This window comes from Orycteropus afer, unplaced genomic scaffold, assembly GCF_000298275.1.
Source record: "Orycteropus afer afer isolate SDZICR_OR568_19922 unplaced genomic scaffold, OryAfe1.0 scaffold00010, whole genome shotgun sequence".
Lineage (NCBI taxonomy): Eukaryota > Metazoa > Chordata > Mammalia > Tubulidentata > Orycteropodidae > Orycteropus > Orycteropus afer.
In genome coordinates, this window is record NW_006921597.1 from 20,128,948 (window position 1) to 20,148,714 (window position 19,767).

The window sequence follows — 19,767 nt, forward strand, 5'->3', positions numbered from 1 at the left end:
ACTGCATATAGGTATATGCAAATGTGTATGCAAGTATGTGACTGTATGCACCTATATTCATATACGTAATAAAGCACATAGGGGAACAGTTACAGATACTTCTTAGACATAACCAAATACCTCGTGGCATTGGTTTCCTGGGTTCGAAGTATTAGGAGCATAGTCTCACAGGACATCTCAGTCAATTGGCATAATATAGTTCATAAAGTTTTGTCCTACAGTCTAGTCTGGTGAGTAGCTTCTGCAGTCTTCAAAGCATGTGATCATCATCCAAGACAAATACTGGTCTTTACTTATGCAGAGCAAAAGAGGTAGAAAGAAACCAAAGACTCAAAAAAGCCAGTTTATAAAACTAGTAGTCTATATGAACCAAACCCTCATCTATGCTGAGACCAGAAAAACTAGCTGGGGCCCAGCTACCACTACCAACCCTTCTGGCCACGGATACAATAGATGGACCCTGATAGAATGAGAGAAAAACGTGGGACAGAACCTTAGATTTCTGAAAAACAAAACAGACTTACTGGAGTGCTTGAGACTGGAGGACTCCTCAAGGTTATTGCCCTCAGATTTCTCTTTAAACCTTAAACCAAAACTAGCTCCTGAGGTTGTCTTTTAGGTAAATAATAGATTGGCTCACAAAAGAAAGAGTATCACCCATGAGTACTGTGCTTCTTTAAAAATAAGTCATCTATATGAGACCAAATGGTAAAAATTACTTGAAAATAAAGATGAGAATGCAACAACCAGAAAAGAAGTTTTGCAAATTTCACACTTTGTGAAGAATGTAACCAACATTACTGAACAGTTTGTGTAGAAATTGTTGATTGGGAACCTAAACTGCTGTATAAATCTTCAACGAAAATAAAAAAATATTTTAAAAAAAGTTGCAGTGCTGCTCAGTTCTCACCAGCACTGAGCTGGTTTGTAGGGTTTTAAGCTTGTGGGACCCCAGCGTTATAATGTTGTTATAAGGCCTCAGGAGAGAATGATTTCATGATAAACTGAATTTAATCAAATGCTTCCAATGCAGCAGGCTTAGTATCATTCTTTTTCCATTCAGATAATTCCATCCAGACTATGATCACTTTTGACCAAGGTGGAAGGTGGAAGCACCTGAGGAAACCTGAAAATAGTGAATGTGACGCCACAGCAAAAAATAAGAATGAGGTTTGTTTTACTGCACTTGCCTTATGTACTTAGAGCAAGGAAGGCATTCTGGTTAGCTCTTTCCCAGTGCCCAGGCTACTGAAAAATGAACTTCCATACTTAATTAGGAGCTCTGGTAGCACAGTGACTAATGCATCTGACTGCTAACCAGAAGGTTGGTGGTTCAAACCCACCAGCCACTCCACAGAAGCAAGACTAGGCAATCTACTTCCATAAAGATTTACCACCTTGGAAACCCAATAGGGGTCGCTATGAGTCAGAATCAATTCGATGACAGTAAGTTTGGTTTTGGTTTTATAGCTTAAGATGGAAAGTTTAGAAAGGGGAATAATGAGATCAACTTAGAAATTGGAGGATAGGAACTGTGAAGAAAGTTTATTAACTTTTTAAAGAAAAATCTGAGATAAAACAATTTGTATTTTGACGGACTGCTGAATGAGGACAGAATGGACAGACAGGATGGTGATTAATTAGGGGTCAGCATGGGAGCTGTGAGACCTTAGAAATCCCGTGAAAAGCCGTAAGCCAGCAATTCACAAGCATTATTTCTGTCAGCAAAGCTGTGCTGGTCAGAAACAAGTAGAAGGGCACTTGGTATTCTTTTCCCTTCTCCCTGGCCCGACATAGCTTCCTGGGCCCCTGAGTTTGGGTGATAATATGCGTAGTGCAACTGAAAGCAGAAACAGACCCCTCTGAGGAGAGACTGGGAACTAGAAACACAAAGGAATGACTCTAGGGGTCCAAGGATTCCAGGAATGGCAGAAAAAGGGAAATGAAAAACAAACTTTACAGAATTTTAGAGGAGCTTGGGAAATGTTGGGAGATTTCTTCAAAAGTGGCGGTATAGGTGGTTCCTGAGCTCTCCTTAAGAGTACCTGTTGCTTATACCAGCACTCTGCTCTCCGAGGGTCGAGATTTTGTTTCAAGAGCCCAGACAGTGTAAATGGCACCTCCCCTACCCCAACACTCTGTTTCCCTTCCCCACACTCATAAGGGCTGTTATACCCTCTCTGCCTTCTCTTTTTTCCACCAGTCTACCTTGGCCTTGTCCTGTGCACCCTCACCGTGTGCCTGGGTCTGGTGGCTTCTTTTCTCGTCTTGCCACCTTCAGGTTCCCCATGCTTCTCCCAATACTCTTCATGGTCCCCCTTTGCTTGTAAATATAGTCTGGGCCTCTGGCCTAGTGAATGAAGGGCCTATTGGTGTCTCTTCTACCTTTTCATCGTCATTGTCCACTTTATCACTGGCATCCTTGTTATAACCCACTGTTACTCCCTAAACACCTTGCATGCCCCCACCTCTGTGACTTGCTTACACTGTTCCTGGGGAAAGCTGTATCCATCCCTCCCATCCCTGATTGTCCAACACTAGACATTCTAACCATCTTCAGCTAGAACCAGTCACTCCTCTGCCTTTTACTGATAGTTTGGTTAAACTTCTTTTAAAATACTTAAAGTACTAACTTTCATTCTGCTGTATACCTCAGCTGGTTTCTGGCATATTTCTTAAAGGTAGGACTGGGTCTTATGTTGGATCACCACAGTATCTTGTACAGTGTCTCTACTATGTTAGGTGTTCATCAAGTTTACTTGGGTGGAATCACACTCTGGTTGGTAAGAGGCTTTGATGTAAGGCAGGAATAAAATAAACTAAGGCACACATGAGAACTATGTAATTTGCTACCAAATGTACTGATACATTTCAGAATAAAGAGTATACCACTGAAGTCTGGGTCAAATTAAAAGCTTTATTAGAAGGCTGTGTGAGATGGGTAAAGAAATTACACCGTTGGTTTTAATCTAAGCCTTGGTTTCTTTTCACAGTGCAGTCTTCATATTCATGCTTCTTATAGCATCTCCCAGAAGCTAAACGTTCCAATGGCCCCACTCTCAGAGCCTAACGCCATAGGCATAGTCATCGCTCATGGTAAGAAGCCCTCCTATTCACCACCACGGACAGAGGTAGCTGAGCACACTGAAACTCAGTCAGAGCTTTGAACCCTACAATACAACTACTATAGATAGCTTTTACAGTCCTTTTGTGCTTTGGATTCTTCTTAGACTCTCATTGGAGAGAGCAACATGACTTTTCTCTTTCTCAAATCTTTGTTGTTGTTGTAAGTTGCAGATGAATCAACTCCAACTCATGGCAACCTATCTACAGCAAAACAAAATGTTCCCTGGTTGTTTCATCTTCACCATCATTGGTATGCTCGAGTCCGTTGTTGCAGCTGCTGTGTATTTTGAGTGCCATACAACCTAGGAGGCTTATCTTCTAGCCCTGTGTTGGACAGTATTCTTTTGTGGCGCATGGAATTTTCATTGGCTGATACTCAGAAGTAGATCACCAGGCCTTTCTTTCTTATTCTGGAAGCTCTGCTGAAACCTGTCCACTATGGGTGATCCTGCTGGTATTTGAAATGAGTGGTATGGCTTCCAGTATCACCACAAAATGCAAGCCACCACAGTATGACAAACTGACAGACAGTGGTCCAAATTCTTAGTGACATTCCTTTCTACCATAAGAGGCCAGAGTTATTCTTTTGGCAGTAAGTCCTCTCTGTTCTTTAGCCAGTTTGTGCTGATGGGATGATGTATTGTGTTACAGGTAGTGTGGGCGATGCCATCTCAGTTATGGTCCCAGATGTGTACATCTCAGATGATGGGGGCTACTCCTGGGCGAAGATGCTAGAAGGACCTCACTATTATACCATCCTGGATTCTGGAGGCATCATTGTGGCCATTGAGCACAGCAGCCATCCTATCAATGTGATTAAGTATGCATGAGCTTGTTTCCACCCACACTCTCTGCATAGAGGGCAACTGTGGAGATCTTCAGATTACTGGGTGGCGGGGGAGTGGATCCCAGTTTAGATGTTTGTGTTCTACAGAACTGTAGGGTAGGTTCTTGAAGAGATTGTGTTTAGAGCAAGTCAGATTAAATGGTTTAAAATGGTTTAAAATTTTTGAAAAATACTCTTTTCTTTCCAGAAAAATATTACAGAAGTATTCAAACAGAATTTAAGAATGACATCTGAAGTAACAAGTTCTTATAAAATAATTTCCGTTTATTGATTTAGAAGTGCAGTCTTAGCTGAATCACTACCCTCTCTTTCCTCTGAAAGGATTTTTAAAAGATGCTTACTTCTGTACTGTCTCTAAGTGAACCCTTCTTTCCTTACCTTTTAACTATATGCATTAAAAATGAATAGAATTGTCAGACAGTAAGCCATCACCTAAACAGGAGGGCTTCTCTCAGGTTTGGGATCACACAGTAGTGTGGTCTCCTGATGTCCCTAGTAAGCATTAGTCCTCTGTCATGATCTTTCTCCAATTATGGTTTCAGGTTCTCCACAGACGAAGGTCAGTGTTGGCAAACCTACACATTCACCAGGGATCCCATTTATTTCACCGGCCTGGCTTCAGAACCTGGAGCCAGGTCCATGAATATCAGCATCTGGGGCTTCACGGAATCTTTCCTCACCCGCCAGTGGGTCTCATATACCATCGATTTCAAAGATATCCTTGAGAGGAACTGTGAGTGTCTCCTTTGGCCTTTTCTGCCAGAAACTTACAAGCTTATTTTCTTAAATACCTGATTGGATTTCATTTTATTTCACTAGAATAAGCAAATGTACATGAAAAGGAATTGAAGTATGTTCCATGTGAGTAATTAAGCTACAGAATGGTACCAGTGAAGCATCTCCTTCCTTGGACTAGCACTGTGCAATAGAAATGTGCTGAAGGCCACATGTATAATTTTAAGTTTTCTGTTGGCTACATGAAAAAAATAGGTGAAATTAATTTTAATGACATAATTATCTCTGTATAGCCAAAATAATATTTCATGCAAGCAGTATTAAACAATTAAAAAAGATATTTTACATTCTCAGTCTTCAAAATCCAAGGTATATTTTATACTTTGCTTTTAAGCAAGTCTCAATTTAGACTAGCCACACATGTGACTAAGACTATCATACAGAGCAGTATAGCTTTGCATTGAAGAGATCTCCATATCTCTTCCGTAGCTTCTTTACTGATTGTGAGAAAATGCATGGTCATATTTATCTAAAATAATTTCAAAACATTTCAGGGTTTTTTTAAAACTCCCCTTTAGGGACATCAATAGAACCGTAAAAGGGAAACTGTCGCAAAGAGCATCTAATTGACAGCATCACTTATTGAAGTGTTGAAGTGAGGATGTTTCCATGCCAAGTATTTTGGCTTGAATGTCAGTTACAAATGAGGCTCTAGAACAGGCATCGGGGTCGTTGGGAAGCCCATACTCACCATGTCAGAGCTCTGTGACTTTAAACTAGAAGGTATATTAAAGACCTAGAAAATGGCTTTGGAAAAGGAGTTAAAATTGTAATTGCCCAGTGTTCCTAAAGGATCACAACCATGAGCTGACATTCTGCTGGGAAACATGGGGGATAAAAGGAAAAACTGAAGAAAGTGAGACCACCCTGTGACCTGTAGTTAAATGTTGACATAATGTCATAAAAGACTTATTTATGTTTCAAGACACATTAGTTGAATTTTGGTCCTGCCTGCAGTGTGGGTCCATTTCCTCAGAATGTTAAATCTGTTTCCTCAGAATGTTAAGTGAATGACTCCTAGAGGAGGCAGAACTCTCGGTTTGGGTCTTATCTTTCCTACAACATATTTAAATATGGTTTAATACCAAATTTCATTGTTGTCTAAATTCGTTAAACGGTCTGTAAAGGAGCTGGTTTATAAGTGTTCCCCTCAGCAGGCAGTTTTACAGTTATCCCTAAAGTTTAATCCATTGTCATTAAAAGATGTTTTGGGTACCTGCTCCCTAACAGGGCTCTATAAGCTGCTAACTGAAAGGTTGGGGATTAGAACACACCAGTCTCTTTGGAGAAAGATGAGGCGTTCTGCTTCATAAAAATTTCAGCCTTGGAAACGCTATGGAGCAGTTCTACTCTGTCCTATAGGGTCACTGTGAGTCAGAATCACCTTGACAACAGTGGGGTATTTGGTATGCTCGTCTTCATATCCTAAAGGATAAAAGCCTAATCCACAGTCAGGCTTGAGGTCATAGCTTCTCAGTCATTTTTCAAGAAGTGGTTGATATGCTGTACTAAGCCAGAAACTGTCATCATCAACAGTGTAGTCTACATTGAAGAGCCAGTTAATTAGAGCTAGAAGTCTAACAAAAGAATATTTTCCTTTTTTGTTTGAAGCAAAGTAACCTTTAAAGAAATGGAATCCATGCCCGGCTAATTGGTATCTTGTCTCAAACAAAGAGCTCCCTGACCCAAAGTGGAAAGCACTTTGGTTATTTACCATGGGTAGCAGGTTGGGCAATCCTACTTCCGTAGTGATACTGCCTTGGAAACCCAAGGAGGGGTCGCTATGAGTTGGGGCCGACTCGATGGCAAATAACAACAACAAAAAAAAAAAAAGCTTCTACTGACAAGGGGCTAGGTATACAAGACATACAGACAGCAGCCTCAGTTTGGAAGGGATTCCAGAGGTCGTCCTCTGTCTAGCTTTCCACTTTGAACAAGACTTTTCCCAGGCTGCAAATGGATGGAGAGATGGGGAAAAAATCCTCTTTTGGCATGAAGAAACACCAGTTGCTAGTAGGCTGCAGACTAATGTAACTTTTTGTTTGCAATTTCAAAAGGAAGCAATAGGTTGAGTCAGACATTCCCACTTTCCCTCTCCTTGTTCTGCCTGTTGCCTGGCAGCTGTCTCACGTGGGTGGGTTCTGTGCCGTGTGGTTTCCTGAACAGCCTGTCTGTCCTTTAGGTGAAGAGAAGGACTATACCATATGGCTGGCTCACTCCACAGACCCTGGAGATTATGAAGATGGCTGCATTTTAGGCTATAAAGAACAGTATCTACGGCTGCGCAAGTCGTCCGTCTGTCAGAATGGCCGAGACTATGTTGTGACCAAGCAGCCATCCATCTGTCTCTGTACTCTGGAGGACTTCCTCTGGTATCAGCATTCCTCAGATCCCTCTTTCAGCCCCTTTCCTGTGTTGCAGGAGGTGAAAGACAGTTGCCTTACAGGGCTGAAAAATATTTTAATCCTTTTCATTCCTTTCTTCCCCAAGAATGGCGAACTGCTGCTGCTTCTCTTTTTGCAGGCAAGGAAATTGAGGCACAGAGAAAAGGAACCACAATTCTTAATAATTGGAAAGATAATATCACATTAGACAATTACTGGGCAGAATCAGCAACAAATCCTCCTGATTTAGCAAAGGTGGGAAGGAAAGAAGATAATATAAGGACAAAGGGAATAAATCAAAAAACCTGTCAAAAATGACAAGACAAACGCAGTAAGAAAAATGGCACAGGAGCGAAGAGGAAATGGGACTTGAGAGAGGAGCCTGACAGCTTGAGGTCAGAAGGCTTTGTGCTCTCTGAAAGACTAGAGGCAGGGAGCGTGTGGCCGTGTCCTGAGACAGAGGTGACATTAGAATATTTTTGATCCACATGCCCCGTCAAGGTTCAGAGGCCATCACTCCCTAGAGTCAGGACTATGCAGGGTTAAGAATAAGTTACTTGGCTGGCATAGGGTTAGTTGATTGTACAAGGGCAAGGGAGTCCCTGTATAGCTTACGTGAGGTAATTTTAGGGGCTTCACATCACAGGTAATAATCTTTGTGACTCGTTACCTGCAAAGGGTACTGTCAGGAAGTAAAAGTGGATCCCAAAGGATTTGAACAAACAAGGCAGGCCCATAGCAGTCATGTCTTCCCATGTCACATTCCCTCACACTGTAGGCAACAGCAGAATAGGTCTGAGCAAATCACAAGTCAAATCCAGTGTGGTTCCTCCTGTGGGTTCTTATCTATAGCAGGGGGTGGTCAAAGGCCCTCCCTTCTCTGTTTCCACAAGGAATAAGATCTCCCAAAACAGCGTTGGTCTAGTAGGGCTAGAGGTGTTGCTACTGTAAAAATATAAAGGGTTTTCTCCCATTCTTTACTCCACACATGCTATCCTCTTAATTATCCAGGCTTCTGCTGTTTTCTGAGCATGCCATACTTCTTCGGGACTCCATGCCATTACCTACAAAGTTTTTCCATATTCCCTGCTTGACTTCCAAGCCTTGTGAATTCCTGCTTGTCCTTTAATACTTAGTTCAGATAACATCTCTTTAAAACCTTCCCCAGCATTCCCTCATCTGCGGTTCTATCACAGTACTTCTTAAGTTTTAATTATTGTTTATAAGGAACTTGGGTGGTGCAGTGGTTAAAGCATTTAGCTGTTAACCAAAAGGTTGGCTGTCTGAACCCATGGTAGAAAGATGAGACAGTCTGCTTATGTAAAGGTTTACAGCCTCAAAAACCCTATGGGGCACTTCTACTCCAACCTGTTGGATCGCTATGAGTTGGAATCAGCTTGATGGCCATGGGTTTTGGTTATAGGTTTGGTTCCACCATTAACCTCTAAAGTCCTTGAAGTTATATTTGATAATAATAATTATAGCAGCCAACATTGTTGAACACTAACTCTGTACCAGGCACTGTCCTAAATTACTTGTTTCTAACTTCACAACAGCCCTATGAGATGGGCATTGTCATGGTTTTCATTTTATAAAGGAAAAAATGAGATAAAGAGAGAGGGTACAACTAACTTGGCCTGTGGTCACCTGGCTGTGAAATGGCAGAGCTGGGGTGTGAACCTGGCAGTTAGGCCCTAGGGTCCACATGCTGTACCATGCACTCTAGATAAATGTGTCTTGTATGAGTGGAAAGGGTACTTTCCCTGAAATTTTGCATTGAAAACCTAAGTCTTTACCAGAAATTTCTCCCTGCTATCTTCTGCATCTTTTTGTTCTCCCTACCCTCTCCCCTAAATATTCATCAGAAAAACTTGAAGTATGACTAGCATTGATATATTCACCAAATCTTCGTTGAATACTTGCAGTGTGCACAGTAGTGCAAGTGATAATGAAAAGTTCGTTATAGGTTCTGTCTTGGTACACAGTACATTATAATGATGTAAAACAGAAGATGGTAAGTGCCACAGGAATTTAGAGAAGGGAGAGATTATTCCAACTAGAGCTGCCTGGAAGTGGGTCAAAGAAGACTTCTTTCAGGAGGTGACACAAAGGTGTGTATGAATAGGACTGCGATCTGTGTCAGGTGCCACGGAGCAGGTGGTTAAAGTGAATGAGACCAGAGAGGGCTCCACGGGATGAGATGACTAGTAACCTTGGTAGGGGTGATGGAAGACATTAATTTTCCAGGTTGCAGTGAGGGGTGGGAGTCAAAATGCTCAGGATAAAAAGTAAATGAGAAATGAGTAGCATAGGACAAGCAAAATAGTTTTTTTGAGAAATTTGGCTAGTAAAGGAGAGGATTGAGAAGTAGTAGGATTACAGAAGTAATTTCTAGGCTGGAAGACTACGTAGTCTAAGAAGACACCAGTGGAAGGGGAGAGATTGATTGATTGCCCTCTCTCACACACTCGGTGAGCAAGGCCCCAGGGCAAGTAGGAAGGATGAGACTAAAGATGCTGATGTGTAGGGGGTCAGGCTCAGAGAGGAGGCAGGACATTATTTCTTTGGGAAAAACAGGAAAGGGAGAGCGGGTGGTGATGCTGTGGTGAGATGAGATGGAGTAGAGGGCAGTAAAGGGCACTGAGGTTGGAGTAAGAGGCAAGGACCATCTAAGGAACTAAGAGGGACAGAAGTAGGGAAGGCAGACAAAGGTCAGCATAGAGACTCTAAGAGCAACCTAATAAGTTCTTTGGAGGTAAATAAATGAGTTGCTAAGTCTCCCTGAGTTGAGATCTTCTGTTGATGGCACTGTCTCTCTGTGGTCTCCTCTCTTGGATGCATGGCTTCCTACCCCTTGCAGGCTGTATTCTGTCCCCTTCCTGGACTTGAGCAGCTTGGCAGGGATCCCAGCTTTGGGGCTTCTTGCCAGTGAATCCTAAACCTACCAGGTTTTTTTTCTCCCAATAAATTTCTCTCCATGCCTATTTTCCTAAATGGATCTTCCTCAGAGATGGCACAGGCCTTCCCTGAGTTACCTGTAGCCACCTAACACTGGGTTGTTCACCATCCACTGCCCCACAGAAACGTTCATTGCTAGCCACTTACTGTCTTTCAGCACCTTTGAAAGCTTTCTTATGTGCTATCTCTTGCAGTGATTTTGGCTACTTCCGTCTAGAAAACGATTCAAAGTGTGTGGAGCAGCCAGAACTGAAGGGCCACGACCTGGAGTTTTGTCTGTATGGGAGAGAAGAGCACCTGACAACAAATGGGTACAAGAGCTTCATCTCCCTCATCATGACAGATGAACCATCATCCCTCAGAGTGAAAAACTTGCTCTCCACACAGAGCTCTGCGAGAATACTTAGAGCAGAACTTTCTGTGCTGGTGGAAATGTTCTGTACTCTGCTGTGTGTGCTACGGTAGCCATATGCAGCCAGTAACACATGAAATGTGGCCAGTGTACCTAAGAGACTGAATTTTAAATATCATTTAATTTTAATAGCCCTCATATAAGACAGTGCAGCTCTAGAAGAGCCTCTTTACCTCCCTCCCCTGATAATTTTTTCCACCTGTCCTATGTTTGTTCCACTTGTTATGTGTATCCCCAGGGTCATAGTTCTTTGGCACAGTCTCTCAAGACAAAAGGACAGGCATGTCCCTAATGGCAAAGCCCAACCTGGTTGGTCAGCTCAGCCTGAAACTTTATAAAATACCCTAAAACATCCCCGTGGGATGTTTCCCCAGGCCTGAAAGGTAGTGAAAGGACAAGATACTTTTCTGCAGCTGTTCAAATCTTGTTTTCAGGAAATAGGCAAGAGCCCAGGAAGACATCCTTTCTATCCTGTTAACAAGTCTTCACTGTCTTTCAGATACCGGAAAATTCCTGGAGACAAATGCCAAGGTGGGGCAAATCCAGTTCGAGAAGTAAAAGACTTGAAAAAGAAATGCACGAGCAACTTTTTGAGTCCAGAAAAGCAGGTATGTCAAAGTAGATCTGGTTTAGAAGCAAGTAGGATTTTGTTTCCTCTCAGGAAAAATCAAAGTCACAGCATCAATAATTTGATTAATGAATACAAAGAGCATACTGCTTCTATCAGGCTTTCCTTTGGACAGGAAGTTAGTAGGATGAAAGATGAATCATATAACCTGATGTTAAGTTCATCCTGCTGAAAACTCCATTTTGTTGCAAAGAAATGGTATTCTGTAAAGTTGATCAAGTCAGGTACCGCAGAAGCATAGAATTGACATTTCTCAGGCTTCTAGTTTTTTAGGAGAATGACTGCAGAAGTTTGACTGTAAAGGCCATGACTTAGAGTTTGTGAGTGTGGAAGACTAGATGGGGTGGGTGTTGGTGCTGAGTCATGTAAAGTGTGTCCTCAGAATGAAAAACTGAGCTATGGTAATAATAGGCTGTTTTTTATTTAGCAGCAATTTGTGGGGCAGATTATAAACCTGCTGGTATTTGGGGTAAAGCAGACACCTCTTGATAAAGGAGCAGTGTGACATGGGCCAATAAATTTTGAGCCCTAGTTTCCTAAATGGTAAAATGAGAGGTTGAGCTGGACCATCTCCCATCCCCTCCTCTCTGGTATTCTAAAGGATGAGGGACTGGCAGGGGTGGGTTTAGGAAGGCAGTGGGAGAAGAGTGTGTGGGTGTGTGTTTATGTAAGGGGGCAAGTTCTTCCTCCTCTGCACCCCCTGCCCTGGACTCCTGATGGCTGTCCTCAGGGCATTTGTGTGTGTGATTGCACAGGAATCCCGCCCACAGGGACACCACATGTCCCAGAATCCAGCTTCGCCTCCTCTTGGATACATTGAAAACACACACTCCCTATCTCCCACCCAGACGCAGGTAGGTCACACACAATGATATAAAGAGGTTTATTTGTAAAATAATATACCAGGAATCAAGTGAAAAATACAAAAAATAAATCTTGGTGCTTGTTATATAACGGCCTGCCTGGTAAAACAGTGGCACAGCTTCTTCCCAAGAAATGGCCCTATTCCCAATCCATTCAGCCCACTGTTATCATGGTCCCTCTTTGCAGTCCACCCTTTGAGACTAGTAAGCAGTGGAGATAGGGAACGATCACAGTTACCATTTGTTCTAGGTAGTTGCCAAGCTCCCGTGCAGCATTGCCATTTGAAGCCACTGGGTTTGTAGCATTCTGATAGCTTCAAGACAGTTGGAGCTCTTGTTTCCCTCTAGTAGCTGTGATGTTCTTCTGGTAGTGTTGAGATAGTTCATCGTGAGGGGTTGGGAAGATACCATCATTAAGTGCCTGGGGACTCAGATCACTTACAGAGAAATGAGGAATGAGCAGCTTTTTAACTCAGCCCTAGAGTATGTGTGCCTAATCCATGCTTTTGTGTATGTTTTAATTCATCAAGAATTCCAAGTCAAGTTCTGTTCCAATAATCCTGGCCATTGTGGGATTGATGCTGGTCACAGTCATAGCAGGAGTGCTTATTGTGAAGAAATATGTCTGTGGGGGAAGGTAAGAAACGTGGATGTCAATCAGAGGTACTGATATCAAACCAGAAAGTTGGCCATATGGTCAAGTCTATCCTTGGCAAAAACTAGCTAGTTGAAGTGTTGTTCCTGAAAAATCAGACCCAAATTTTTTCATATCTTGTATTTTCCATATGTCAACTATAGACTCTGCTTCCTGTAATGTGTGTGTGACTCATCATGTGAGTGTATAAAACTCAGAATCCACAGTCCTAGAAGAAACACACCCCTTCTCAGAGGGTGAGGATTGACAGAGGTTTCCATCCCCAGGTTCCTGGTGCATCGCTATTCTGTGCTGCAGCAGCACGCAGAGGCCAATGGAGTGGATGGTGTGGATGCTTTGGACACAGCCTCCCACACCCATAAAAGTGGTTATCATGATGACTCAGATGAGGTGAGACTTTCTTTGGAGGGGTGGTACAAGAGTACAAAAAGGGATGATTTCTGTCTTACTCATGATCAAGATAGGATTGGAACAAAGGCAGGTAGGTATAAGCTAGAAACTGCAGTTTAATGGCTGTAAGTCTGGAAAGCCGTGAAAGTAGGTGATTGCCTTCAAAATGGGAATTCTTCAGTCTGTCGATGATACTGTGCATGTCTTTCCCTTCAGGATCTCCTGGAGTAGCTCTTCACATGACCTGGGACCAAGCACGGATGATGGAACCGCAGTACCTCTTACACTCCCTATGGCTCCGACTTGGGGAAATAAAGTTCCCATTGCGAGGGACCCAGCTCTGTTTCTGCTGCTTCCATCAAAGCCAAAAGGACCTCCACTAAAGAAATGCAGGGTGGGGTGGGGAACCCTAAACACTCTACAATTGGCTATGAGAAGACGGGGGCATCTTTAAATTGTTTAATTTTTAAGTTTTGTCTCTTTGTAAAATATGGATGATTTTTGCTTTTTTTTAAAAAAAAAAAAAAGGGAAATGAAATGGAATTTGAAGGGAATGTTTCACTAAACCCACTCTTGAGTGTTTTACGTGGTGCCTGCCTCCCAGCGGCTGCCAGCTTCAGCATCACAGTGTACTTGGTGCTGTCCCTGGGCTCTGCTGGCCACATGAAACAGCTGCAGAGATGAAAACAGAGGCTGCAATGACAGGCACAGCCTGGGCAGCTTTTCTCCATCTGGGGACAGCCCTGCTCCCAGAACATTACACAGCAGCTCCTCCCACGGATCCCTGATCCCCTTCCCCCCAGAGACCATAGACCACAGTGATTTTTCTTTTCCACTACTTAATTAGGCAATACCCTTGTTAATTGCCCTTTGGCAACTGACTTAACCATGTGCTTCCAAGGTACTAAATCAGGACAACTTAAAGGGCAATGTGTTTGACTTGGGACAGGGGAAGGAAGCAGCAGAGAAGTGACCACTAGATTTAGCACCTATTAAAAAGAGAAATTCTTAACTTCTTTCGAGATCTTTCAAGCCATGCTTTGTGTGTGTGCCAGTGGACTTGTTCAAGGACAGGATGCAGGCTTGCCCTGGATGTCTGCCTAGGCAGAATGCTCTTCACTAGGATGGGGTGTGGAGTACACAGTACATCCCTGAGGACTGAATATCATGGTCTTCCATTTCTCCCTACCTGTTTCGTTGGCTCATTGCTGAATCATTAAAATGGCTGCTTACTCGCTTCCTTTTAGGTTGCTGTTATACCTTGATTCAGGGCTGGTGATGTTTTCAGATTTGTAGCCTTTAAGAAAAAAACCAAGATTTTATTACCAAGCTTACCTTCTCACCCCTTTTACCCCAGTTTTGCCAATAAATTTGTTGGCATGAAGCTTTTTGGCTGAACCAGTTACAAATGCACTTCCAGTCTGGATGATGCTTTGTGTGATATAGTAAGTTCATATTTTAAATTAAAGGAAGTTTTCCTTCCATTTGACATTTTTCCAAATGAAATAAGTTGTAGAATGTAGTAGGGGTGGACTTTTGGGTGGACGTGTAGTAATGGAAAGTTGCAATAATTAGTTTTAATACAGCTCAAATATTTGCTATACAGAAATACAGTCAAGGAAGTTTTCAGTCTAAGTGTACCTACTGTGCTGGTCACAGTTTCTCCCAATAATTATGATTGGGACCTTTTTCCATTGGTAGCTACCATTTTGCTGGTAGTTCACACTGTGGCTAGAAAGTCAGTAAAAAGTATATGTGCCAAATTTAACTTTTGTCAGAACATATGAGCAGATGGTGAAATTCTCTTCTTACCAGAATGGAGTAATAGCAGCAGGGAAAGTGGGAGAGGGAGTGGATGGAGAACTTTAGAGATTTTGAAACTGCTGTAAAATTAAATGAGTCAGGGAGCACCAGAAATTTCTTAGAAAATTAAATGAGGCCAGTTTTTGTGAAGAGAATTAATATTTGTCAAGCCCAGAGAGCACCAGTGTTTTAGAATAGCTCATTAAATTTGTGTGGTTTTAAAATTTTAGATAATTCCAAAAATACACCAGCTTACAGATGATCCAGGTATCAGTCTTCCTCCCCCCCTCACCTCCTGCCCAAAGTGAATTTAATGCCCAGAAAAAAATTGTTCATATACTCCCTGTATCTTCTAGCCTATACCCACTGTAGGGAGCCTTGGTGGCACAGTAGTCAAGCACTTGGCTGCTAACCAAAAGGTCAGCAGTTCAAACCTACCAGCCGCTCCACGGGACAAAGATGTGGCAATCTGCTTCCATAAAGATTACAGCCGTGGAAACCCTATGGGACAGTTCCTGCTCTGTCCTATAAAGTCACTATGAGTCGTAATTGACTCCCCAGCTACATGGTTTTTTATATCTACTGTGGGTAAATATGGGAGCTCTGGTGGCGTAGTGCCTGAGGCATTTGACTGCTAACCAGAGGGCTGGAGGTTCAAACCCACCAGCCACTCCTTGGAAGGAAGATTGGGCACATTACTTCCATAGAGATGCCGCCTCAGAAACCCAAGGAGGAGTCAGATCCAACTCAATGGCAATGAGTTTGGTTTGGTTTGGTTTTTTGTGGGTAAATACATGTGCTGATATATGGCAGTTCTCTTACTAGTTTTAAGATATAGAAAACACCTATGATGGGAAAGTTACTATTCTTCTCTAAGTATACAAGATAAGGACTCTTTGCTTATAAAGATATGTGGGGTTTCTATAGGATTTGTCAGTTTTCAGAGGACTTTGACTTGCATTATGTCATTTGAACCTCACTGCATTCTTGTGAGTTAAAAAGGCGGGGTATCTTCTAAGCCTGTTTTTCAGGAGAGGGACCTGTGTGTGTTATGAACAATGCAAATTGGTTGTCTTCAGAACTCTTGAAAATCCTCATGCATGCAGGTACTGAATACTTGGAACAGGGCCTCTTCTTACAGATGACATGCTGTTCTTTACTTCAGGGATCGGAAGTGGCATTTTCTTTCAGAACTGTAGTTAATCGCCTCTTTTAAACTCTTGCCACCTTGGTAAACAGAACATTTAATTCCCTCATTTTTCATTGCTAAAAACAAAGGTGAAGGTAGGTTTGAATATGATTTTAGAGACTGCCCCCCTCATTGAGTGTCACTGTTCAAGAGTGCAGGAATGGAATCTCCGCGGACAGGTTAGCTCCTCCGTTCTCCTTGTTTCTCGTCCCTGGCTGCCTTAGCTCATTTGGTTTGGGTATTGCCAACAAGCCACATTCATTCCCTCTTTTGGCTAGTTAGCTTTCTGCATCAGCCTGCTCACCCTCAGTCAGAGAGCGAAACAGCCTAAGGAAAAAGAAATTTCTGATATGTCCTACTCGTATCAGGTTAGGAGCATTAACATTGAAGGTAAAACATAGTATATTGTTTTGTAAACTCCTAAACTTGGCTGGTAGCCAAAACCAAACACACTGCCATGGAGTCAGATCCAACTGTAGCAGGAGAGATTATTTCTGGAGGTGGTTTTGGCGTGGAATTTAGCATCATGGAGACAGGTAGGACTTATCAGATAGTTTAAAGTGGTCTGAGTTCTTAAATCTAGGTGGAGAACTCACTCATCCTTTCTGCTCCTCTGTGAACATGTGTTTTGGACCAGCAGGGCTGTTGGTTTCTAGCGAGGCTGGGTCATTGGAGGTATCTTGGTTTCCTATCCAGAGATGAGGGATGGCTACATCTAGGTAGGTAGTTGAATTGTGACACCATTTAGAAGGATAAAAGGCTTTGGAGGATTATGGAAATGGAAGCTCTGGGGTGGGAAATTCATTATTCAGTATTGGGAGATTCAATAGATTATCTGTAATTGAAACTTAAAATTTGCCATCTGCGTCTAAATAGGCTTCCCAGTGGGTATCGCTCTTCCTCTTAGGTTTACCTCTGGGTGTGTGCTGGCCTTTCATCCCTGAGAAGTTGGTAATGTGCTGGCCACCTGCAGCTCCTCTCCTGAGTCTGTGAACTGTACGTAGTTGGCTCTCCCATGGCCTTCATCACAGTACCAGCCTGCAGAGAGGAGCATGGGACAGTCTTCACCTACACTAGGTGACAGGGCTGGCCTGGCTTCAGTCATTTGTTTGTTTTCCAGGCAAACCATCCAGGTAGAGAGAGTCTCTCTCTCTCCTTTTAGGAGAGCTCTAGCAAGCCCTGCCCCAGAAGCAGTGGCCCAGGCTCATCTGCTCATGTCAGCACAGCCCCTCACCCCAAGTAGAGCCAGGCTGCTTGGAGCTGCTCAGACAGGAGATGACTCAGCTTCTCAACTCTGCTGCCACTTTTCCTCAAGCAGGAAAATGAACATGGACTTAAATCTTCTTTGAACATGACAGAGTGACAGGGCCAAAGTCAACAGGTGGCAGACTTTCTGTTCCATCTGCCACCCGTTTGCCCAGCTCAGGCAGCCTAGGGAGCACCATCCTGCCTAGTGGCACCTGGGCCCCACCCACACAGAAGAGAACTAAAATAGCCAGAGCATGATGATTTCTTGGTTACATTCTAACAGTGGAAATCAGAACATTAATTTGAACTTGTCTTCAACAGTTTGCTGTATGCATTTTTTTCACACCAGTACATTCTTAAGCATCCTTGTTTATATAGAATAACATGAACTAATCTGTACCTTTATATATATATGTGTGTGTGTACATATATACATGTATAGACTGTATAGTGTACAAGTTAATGATTTATTGATAAGCCCCACATCATTAATGCAGTTGCCATCCTCCGCATGCCCTCAGTTTGTGGTGGGATGACTTGAATGTTATTTGGTGAGTCCGCCCACCTCCTGTGTTTGGATGTCTAGGGAGAAGGGTTTGGGTGGTGCTCTCCTCCCATGCACAGAAATGCTCAGGGTCCCCATGTGCCTGTTGTTCAACCCCCTCTTGTCTCTTGTTCCCTTTCTGAGCATGTGGTTCCTCCCTGTTCAATAACTTCCTGCTCCCCAGCCCCCAAGCTGTGGGACAGCCACCTTCCTGTTAAAGTGTAAAGCAGTATTAAGAACATTACTGCATGTGCTCTAAAAATCTAAGTTTTCTGTTCCCTTGGGACAGAAAATTGCATGTGAGGTGGGATAATCAAGTTTCAATGACCCGTGTTAATTCCACAACAAAGCCAGACCCCGTAACAAAATTACACAAAATGGAAATAAAACTCAAATTTCTTTAGCATTGTGTAAATAAATCTGGATGTGTTTAACTTTGTACTGGTAATTTTCTGTATATTTGCAATATTTGAGTTAGAAATAAAGCAGATTGGACTTTGTTACCTGACCTACTGAGATGTCTAAGCTACAGTTTGTTAATATGATAGTTTTTTCCAGTTTTCTAGCTTCAAACTCCAGCAACCAGAGAATATGCCAATTGAAAAACCAGGACTCTGCATTTCTAGCACAAAAATGGAAGGTACTAGATGATTTATGGGAAAGGGTCTCTTTTCTTGTGCTTTATGCCCATAAAGATCTACCTTCCACAGGTATTTATGACACCAACTTTATTATTCCTGCCCCTAGAAAGGCTAGCAGACATACTGCATTGCAAAAAAGACATGGTGGCATCCTCTGACCTCCTCTAAATTCACAAAGGGGAGGTAGAATCCCCATCAGCTACCCAGAGGCCAGATATGCCGTCACCCTTCAGCCTTTTTATCAATTCTGGAAGCAGCAAGCCCTCCCATGGTACTCACTATTTCTCTGCTGGGTTCAGTGATTTGTTGCAGTTGCCACACAGAACTCAGACAACAATCACGATTATGGGGTTTATTAGGGAAGTAGGTTACAATGTAAGTTCTGACGCTCTCAGGATACAGTTCAATCGGGACAGTCTCCCCTCAGCTTTCCTCTCTGGACCTTAGCTGCTTGGGCTGGCCTCTGCCCTGCTCAGGTAAGTGTTACAAAGCTATTTTAGCTATACCGATGGGTGCACCCCACTCCACCAGCAAGCCACCTGCCCAAAGGCATTCTGCTTTCTCACTCCATGGGCCAGCAAGCCCGCCACTCTGTCTCATGCCTCTTGGTTCTGCTGCCACTGTGGTCTCAGCTGAGTAGGTCCAGCACAGAGATCTCTGGTCCAAGGACCCGCTCCCCTCCACCTCCAGGTCTTTTTCTTGATGCCAATGAGATCCTCTCACCTGCCTCTAGGAGGGCTCACTTTAGGCGTAGCAGAATGACAAAACTGACCTTCACGCTGGGGTTCCATGTACTTTCTTTGCATGGCCCCAGCCTCGCAAGGGTGCCATGTACCTTATTTACATTATCAACAAGCTATCCAATCCCCTTCGTGGGCCACAAGCATATCACATTTGCATAGTTCCACCCAGTCATCTGGTGGGCCTTACAAAAAAAAATGGCTAGAAAAATAATACCAAGTAGTTCACTGCACCACACCCACTCACCTCAGGTTTTAAGTGCTACACCTTTCCATGCAATTACTCTCCTACGTTGGTAGGTTCCTTGTAGCAAGTCTGACAAATGATGCCTTAACAAAATTATGATGTCATCGTCTCCTGTTTCATAGACCAAGGTTCTGAAGCTCAGCACACAAGTGACCCATCCCAGGGTCACTTAAGTCTTGAATGCACAGTTGCAAAATGCCTGGGGGCAGCATCTGATCTCCTTAAACTTCAGAAGTGGGAAGGAGGAACCAGCCTAAGACTAATCCCTGTTAGGAGGAGGAGGTCAGACATGCCACC

At 43.0% G+C, this 19,767-nt stretch overlaps 1 protein-coding gene across 1 annotated transcript in view; it reads left to right on the forward strand.

Annotated features, from left to right (window-relative positions):
• Nucleotides 1–13,289, forward strand: part of SORT1 (sortilin 1) — a 136,354-nt gene extending 123,065 nt beyond the window's left edge. The window contains exons 11-20 of the mRNA XM_007949758.2: nucleotides 1,064–1,170; nucleotides 2,994–3,096; nucleotides 3,778–3,946; nucleotides 4,516–4,706; nucleotides 6,951–7,140; nucleotides 10,305–10,421; nucleotides 11,022–11,130; nucleotides 12,544–12,650; nucleotides 12,935–13,058; nucleotides 13,275–13,289. Of these exons, the coding sequence (XP_007947949.1) occupies nucleotides 1,064–1,170; nucleotides 2,994–3,096; nucleotides 3,778–3,946; nucleotides 4,516–4,706; nucleotides 6,951–7,140; nucleotides 10,305–10,421; nucleotides 11,022–11,130; nucleotides 12,544–12,650; nucleotides 12,935–13,058; nucleotides 13,275–13,289 (1,232 nt within the window). The remainder of the gene's footprint in view (nucleotides 1–1,063; nucleotides 1,171–2,993; nucleotides 3,097–3,777; nucleotides 3,947–4,515; nucleotides 4,707–6,950; nucleotides 7,141–10,304; nucleotides 10,422–11,021; nucleotides 11,131–12,543; nucleotides 12,651–12,934; nucleotides 13,059–13,274) is intronic.
• Nucleotides 13,290–19,767: the final 6,478 nt, after the last annotated feature.